Below are 7,841 nucleotides of genomic sequence, written 5' to 3'. Positions count from 1 at the left end.
GTGTGTGTGTGTTCATGTGTGCGCTCGCAGTGATTATAATCCAAGCCCTGGCTGTAAGCCCTTCAGCCTGTGCTCCACCAGCCGCAAGGCCACAGCCTCTCCCCACCAGTTAATTGCATCTGAATTAGTCCATTAATGTGGCCGTGTAGAGGGATGAAGGGGTGCACGGAGGTGTCTGGCCTCTTTTGACCACTGCAATGTATTATTAATGGGTCAGCAAGTCTGGCAGCTCTGCATTAACTTGGCTAATGGACTGTAGGGTGGGTCTGTGATTCCCTTTCAGAAGGAAATCAAATATAATACATATTACAGAAAAAAAAAGCTTCTTTTAGGCTTTTTTCAGACTTTGTTAGTGAGAGCAGAGCAGTGATTTAAAATGAGCCGTTGCTTCTTGCTGTTTCTTTGTGGTTTGCTCCCTGGTGACAGGTTACTGTCGGGAGTCCAAGGTTACACTGAGTCATCTCCCTGCGCCATGTACAGTAATGTACTTTGCTAATGAAAAGCTAAGTATCAGATCAGATTAATACGGATGATGGTAAATGGCTTACTTTTTTCTCTTCTTGTGTAGTAGCCTTCAGGCTACTTATATTCAAAAGGCTGGGGATGACTCTAGTAAATGTAAGGGTGCATTGCATGACAAGAACACAGCCAAATAAGAAAAGAAAGCCCTTTATCTAGCTGATGCTCATCTTTTTCTACTGGTCACACAACTTTTTTGAGGAATACACACCCTAGTTGTTTTGGAAAACTAAGCAATACCAAGTAAAAAGGAGATCAGAGGTACCAGAAGTAGACTGGTGAACATGTTGAACAGGTAATTTCCCTCTGTAAGATATTCAAATGCCACATTTAATTCTGATAGTAGAGTTTCTTTAACTATAACAAAGGTAATGGAATTTTTTTATTTTTTTATCCACCTGCACAGAAATAAGTGGTGTACAGCTATAGTCACTGTTTGTTTCTCAGCAGTCAGAAGAATATGACTATGCAAAGATAGAAGGTTAAGGAGTGCATGACTTATTCTCAGTCTGATGGTAACGTGCATATTGAGCAGCTGCATGAGCTCTATAATGTTTATGTAGACGTGCAGGAAAAATAAAAGGTCAAAACGTCTCAGTTTTTCCTCTCCTCAATATTGTGTGTTTTCAGTAGATCTGTTTTACATTTTGTCTTCCAAACATCACATTTTACTGTCTTGGTATTTGAATGTAACATTTGCTGCTTGCTACTTAAGGCTGCAAAGAGAAGAATATACATTGAAGTTGCACACAAAAGGTTTTCTGTGCCGTTTCTTTATTTGTCTAACTCTTAAGTGGACAGTTGGCACTACCCCGTCACCATTAGTAGCTGCAGTCAGTTCTTCATTGTTAGTGGGCACTGTAGTCAGCAGGCTGCTGTGAGCCATTGTCAGAGGATAGCATCAGAGGCTCTTCTTCTGGCTGATAATTAAGTGGCGTACTGACAAACGGCTTTCATCAGATCCCTCATGTGGAACTGAGAGCATGCGAAGGCTTTCAGGGAGGATAAACCAGAGGACGTCACTTTGCCTCCAATCTTTCATGGCCTTGTGCTGCCTCTGCAGTGGAGGAGGAAGGGAGAGAAAAAGCGCCCTGTGTAGTACAGGAGGAAAGTGCAAGGCCGCGTTGCTCAGAGAACCAGGCTCAATTTACAGCACTGTGCAAGGCGGTTTCTCTGCGCTGATATTGTCAGTCTGTACTGTACCAGTTTCCCAGTTTGTCTCGGGCGACCAAGCACACAGTATGTGCTACGTCTTTTTTCCCATTTGAGAATCTGTCAATTATTTTTGTTTCCTCAAGGCTGATATAACTTGTGATGACTTTAGGCGCCGAGTGCATGAGAGTAGATTGACAGACAGAGTGTGAGCCGGAGTGTGCTATTGCGACAATGACCCCCTTAAAACATGAAATGTACAGTCACTACAACCTCCTTGCACCCAATCGTCACCCAGAAAATCAAGGTCAAGATCAATGCTGTTTGCAGGCGTCTTGTTTTTAGATCGTATACGCTGTATGAACATTTATTGTGTGTTTGCCAGACAACTGGTACCTTGAAATGTGCATTGCAATGATGTCTATATGCTTTGCTTTGATAGCTAACGTTTTATCGGCTGCTAGAGTGGAAACTGAAAGCTGTTAACAGGATCGTTTAGAGGATATCACTTATCAGAAGTAGAAGATGCCATTACATATTATTCCACATTTGGATGTATTTAATGATTTTAGGATTTGTAGTAATGTATTTGTTTTCCTTAAATGTGAGCTAAAATAAGTTGGTCTGATTTTCTAGATACAGATACATTCTTTAAGGTTATCTTCAACCATGATCCTCAGTTTTCTGCAGTGGATGTTTTACACTTTCATTTTATTTCCCTGACTTGATTTTAGTCTCGCCACGTCTCAACCTTTTCGTTCCAGCCTAATCTACTGTGTTGTACTGACTGGTTTACTGTTCAGTCGTGTTATCTTTCACTCCATCCTGCCAATTTCCAAAGAGGTCCGTGCCCATCATCATTTCTTCTCAATTCTTTCTGGTTCATTGCCAATGACAACCCTGTCGAAGGTCAGAGATGTTCAGAAATAATCCACTTAATGGAATAATGCTTCACTTCTGCACGCTGCACTTTGCAGTAGTGTAGCAACTGTAGCAACACCAGAGGTTGTACAAAGCGCTTTGACTGTGTGCAGTTTGGCTTTGAGCAAGAGAGTGAGACAGAGTGGGAGAGACACAAATATCGGCAAAAGAGAAAGAGAGACAAAGACAGATAGCTCTCTGAAGGACTGTGATCAAATAGGCCTCATATGAGTGGCTCAGGGCTTTTGTTGTAGTGTGACCTGCCATTCAGCGTTGCATTAAGTGAATTTTTCCCCCACAGCTTTTCAAATCTGCAGTGACTGCCTCCCAATTTATAAGGGGAATGCTCGAATTTCAAACGTAGCATTCAAGCCAGGGCTGTAACCTCGAGTGCACCTAGAAAATAATGCAGAAGTTTTTTTTTTTTTCCTTGAATTTCTGCAGGTCCATTCCAAGGTTGGCCTTACAGCAACAAAGCAGGTAGGGAAGGGAATGTGGGTGCATGTGCCTGAGTGAGATTGAGTTCAGAACATTTATATTGGAGCTTTTGGTCTCTAACCCCACTGCTTCTGTTGAAAAGGGAACATCCTTGGTGCAGGATTCATAAACTTCTTATATGCCACTAGAGAACTTTGGGGTTTTTGTTTTGGCTCAGCCTATTGTCTGAGCTGTATAGGATGCAGTATCCCTGGATTACCCTCAACAAAATTACTTGGCAGATAAAGTTGGATTGCTTTGCTCACTCGTGGTGTTGTGGAGGATTCCACAGAATAGGCAGGTAAGCTCAACGTCTACTTTTTACTATATGTTTGCAGACCTCTTTGGTTAATGTGTATCTGACGGTGGTTAATGTGTAGACAGCCTGGTCTCTGCTGTAGACTGTTGTAGCTCGCTTGTATTTATCTAGAATAAACGGCTCTCCTTACACATCTGTCTGAGGTGGCTTTTGTCCACTGCCGAAGCACATTTTGTACCTGCAGCCTCTTCTGTCTGTCCTCTTTACCTTTCCTGCAGTTTGAATGTATGGTGCTGGCCTCTGGAAACACTACACCTGTGGAGGCTGATGCAAACCAGTGACCTCGGTTGTCATCTCAGTTGGCTCCCCTGTAGTGGCAGGGGAACTTTGACAGCTCTGATTCTTTTTTTTTTTTCTTCCTTGTTTTTATTTTCATTAATTGCATTCTGTACTTTAAAAAAATCCTTAATAGTCATAATAGTAAGTCCAAGCATCTCACTATTGCAAACGTTTTTTTGTTGTTGCTGACGCTGTTGTCACTTCTCCTGATAACATGTACTTTTTGAGTCCACACATGTGATCGCTTATCAAGCTAATTTCTTTCTTGCATGAATTGCCCTCATTATATTAGCCTGCCAGTGAAAAATGGGTTTAATTTAGCCAAATGCTCACTGTTTGAGGGGAGGGAGAAAAATACAATTTCCCCATAGTGTCATCTCCTTCTGCAGAAGTGGCTGTTGAGTTTTAATTACTATAATACCTCAGTGTGCTACACCAGATGACCCAGGTCTATATAGAAAAAGTTAGCAATCATTTACATTTTTCTGGTTTGCTTATTTTCTTTTGTCTTTGCATTATGGACTTAGACGTAGAGTTCTCCTGGCATGGAATAACAAGGTATTATATGTATGACAGATTTCACCTTGGCATGAATTTTTCTGCGGCAGGCAAGCAAACCGTTGATGTTTTATTAAAACTACATACAAGTGAGTAAAGATCAGAGACTATGGGGTTTAAAACCTAGCATGCCAACACATTACTACTAGATGCCAAGGGAGGCAGATCAAATGCCTTTGAAGATGGTTAAAAAAAATCAAGTTGAAAATCGTTATAGTTGACTTCATTGGTATTTGAGTGCAGGCTTTGGGTCTCGGTAGCTTTTCTAGATGCAAGAGAGCTTTGTGGTGTGTTGGAAGACAGTATGGTGTCGGTGGGGAGGCGGTGTCACTGTAGTCAATAGGTAGTACTAAATAAAATTAAATATGTCTTTAACATGTGCTTAATGTAATTGCTTTTGTCACTAAAACCAAGAAAACCTACTTTACAGTCACTATTGGAGCCTTTAAGACAGGGTTTTGGGGTTTTGTGTACATGTTGCACAACTGGAGGGGACAGTGGTTTTAAGTGCTCAAAACGTTGAAGCATACAGCACCCTGGCTCTCCTTTGTCATCGCGCAGCACATTTTCATCCAGTCAGTCAGAAAAAGCCTCGTTCTGATCGACTTAAGGTCACAGCTCTTCTCACAGCTAACAGGATTAAATCATCTGGTGATTGCACCTGGACGAACTTACCTTTCTCTACCTGTGTCTGTGTGTGTCCAATCATTTTTTTTGATTTTTTTTTTTTTAAGCGGTGCCTTGCTGAGCGAATGCTGTGGCATCCCACATGCCTTCCCACACCCACTACAAATAGACAGCGAAGGTGCTACATTCCATGGCCTCGGTGCAGATCCCTGAGGCTGAGGAGTATGTTCTGTGTTGGTGGGCATGTCACAGGGTCCATATAAAATAACAAAGGCCTAAAAATACAGTAATCTATGTGTATGTGTGTGTGTGTGTGTGTGTGTGTGTGTGTGTGTGTTACTGTATCTCTACTGATTCACTTCCCGTTTCCTTTATTGTGGGCTTGCTTGCTACACTCTTACCCCTTTCTCTCTTTCTTTCACTCTTTCTTTCTTTTTTTATAATTTCTGTAAATCTTATGTGAAATATTCAAATTATTTAGATTTATTCAACTGTTTAAAGTCCAAAGACATTCAGTTTACTATCATACATACTTGCATGCATACAAGGAACGCAAACAAATCCTCACACCTGAGAAGCCGAAGCCAAAGAATGTTTGGAGTTGCATTTGAAGAATGACTTAAATGATTAATCAATCATTAAAGTAGTTGTCAGTTTATTTTCTGTTCTTATCAACTTATCGACTATTTGTTTCAGCTCTAATGTTCTGATAATTATCGCAATATTAATTTAGTCCTCATCCCCATTCTCTTGGTTGATTTTAGTGATTATTATTTAGCAAAGCTAAATATGTTGAAGCAGAATCTGCCTTTTACGTCCAGAAGAATTAGGCTCCTATAAGTAATTTGTCTTGTCAGTTATTTTTACTGACGTATGATTTTCTTTTTCTTTTGTTATGTTAAAAGCCAAATAAAAGATCTTTTATCTAAAGAAAAAAATCTAGTATTTTTACGCTATGACTGGGACATCTTCATGCAGCAGGAGATGCTTCGTCATTTCCTCCCTTGCAGGAAATCTTTTTCACACAGTGATTCAATTTCAGTGTTTCACTGCTGTCTACTGTGACCTCTCTTTTAGCGATATCTGTGGTCCACCATATTGTAAACACCATACATGTGCATTAACACCTGCTTACATCTCTTGTCTTTCTGTCCATTTGTTATTCCATTGTTTCACTCGTTCATTCACTCGCCCACTCTATGACCAGTTCTTTCCCTCCCTCTCACCATTCATTCACCCGAGAGATCTTTCTGTGTTTTTGAGCAGATCTGAAGCATCTATCTCAGCAGTGGCTCAAGTCTTTTATATCGCTCCATCATTCAGACTTGCTGACAGGTCAATTAGAGGTTTAGGCGCTTTCCTCCCAAGTGATGGTACTTGCAAGAATGTTTGCTTTGGTTTGTCTGATTTGTCATTTTCCCCTCATCTGTTCAGACACTGCATAGAAGATATTAGATGTGGCGACACGAAACTGCACAATATTTTTTACATGACTGTTTTGTTCACTCTAAATGCCTTGTGGTACATCCTGTCTTCTATTTTATAGTTAAGCGGGATCAACTGAAAACGGGGCAGTGATTCTGTGCCCATTGTCACCTAAGCCAAACCATGTCTTACTCTGACCTTTAAACTGTGTATCCTTCTGCTTTTCTCCCCAGATCTTTTTCGCTCTTTATTGGAAATGTGAATTGAACTCAGGAATCATTTTGCTTAAATTATGTATTTGAGCAGCTCCTGTAGCAGAGGTCATTGTAGTGTTTAACCACTGGTTCCTGACACCGTTCACCACAGCCTATTTTCTCACACACTGCAATGCCAGGGAGAACACTTTGATCCCAAAGACAACAAATCCAGCAGCATTTAAGTTCTTAACACTTTAAGAGCACCTCTAGGTCATCTCAGGCCTTCACTTGGTCTCAGGAATGTTTCAAGTAAACTCACAACTGGACTAACAGCTCTTGTTGCTTTTTGTTAGTTGTGGGAAATGTAAGAGTGGGCCGTGTGTTGGTTGGTTAGAGCCCCCGCACACTATATTTTTCCTTTTTTTTTTTTTTTTAGCTTTGAGGCATAAAGTTGCAGGAAGATTGTGTGAATGTGGGAAGGCCAGGAACCTACGGGGGCATTGATTTACTCACGTTGGACCACAGTGTGACTCTTCCTGTCCCTCAGTTGCTGGTGTTCATTCCTATGTCATAACCGGTATGCGTACATACGTGTGTCTGTCCCAGCATGGCGAGTTCGCTCCCTTGGGTCCCTGACCGTGTGCACAGGGTGCCTCCTACTCCCCAGCTGTGAGGAGCAGGGCTCTGACATGGCCTGTCCCTTTAGCTCACTCTGAACGTTTGACATGCCAAGCGCAGAGGTCAGCCTGACCTACTTTCCCCTGGCGGCCCTTCTGCTGAGCTGCAGCGCTCCTCAGCAGGGGGGGTATCAGTACACTAAGTAGTGGGCGAGAACGAAATATATTGTGCTTTAAGTATAGTGGCTAAGTCTGGTAATTAGGTAGGTCGGTATTTATAGGGATCTACCAGTACTAGTTATGAATTGTATAGTAGGTTAGAACGTAGGTCAGAGGGGTGTGAAGCAGTGTACATCGAAAAGTGATGGTCAGTAGCAGAGGCTCTACTGCAGGGGGTCCTGCCCAATGTGCTGCCCCATGCATGTCTACCTCAACCCCCCAACCCCAGTAGCTCTTCATTATCCAACTCGAGCCACAAGCCGTGTGTGTTGTGTGTCTGTGTGTGTGTGTGTTGTGATGTGTGTGTGTTGTGGTTGTGTGTGTGTGTGTGTGTGTGTGTCGTGTGTGTTGCTGTCGTGTGGTCGAAGAGAGAGAGTCTATGTATGTGGGATGACTCCTACACACTAAAATATAATAAAAACATGCGGCATCACTACTGGATTATCCTTGTCTCCTAAACACATGGCCGGTGATTTACTACATCGGCACATGCAGTGGATGGGCGTAAGCAGCTCCGCCTCCGGCGTGCCT

At 42.0% G+C, this 7,841-nt stretch overlaps 1 protein-coding gene across 3 annotated transcripts in view; it reads left to right on the top strand.

Annotated features, from left to right (window-relative positions):
- foxj3 (forkhead box J3) overlaps positions 1–7,841 on the top strand; it is a 70,569-nt gene that overhangs the window by 39,407 nt on the left and 23,321 nt on the right. For 2 of the 3 annotated variants that reach the window (XM_035661269.1, XM_035661270.1), the window contains one exon: positions 3,037–3,072. The exons of the other annotated variant lie outside the window; for it this stretch is intronic. In XM_035661269.1, coding sequence (XP_035517162.1) covers positions 3,037–3,072 — 36 coding nt within the window. The remainder of the gene's footprint in view (positions 1–3,036; positions 3,073–7,841) is intronic. 3 annotated transcript variants of the gene reach the window in all.

This window comes from Morone saxatilis, unplaced genomic scaffold (genome assembly GCF_004916995.1).
Source record: "Morone saxatilis isolate NCDOM2014 unplaced genomic scaffold, NCSU_SB_2.0 Contig18, whole genome shotgun sequence".
Lineage (NCBI taxonomy): Eukaryota > Metazoa > Chordata > Actinopteri > Moronidae > Morone > Morone saxatilis.
This window is presented reverse-complemented; position numbering and strand designations above follow the sequence as displayed.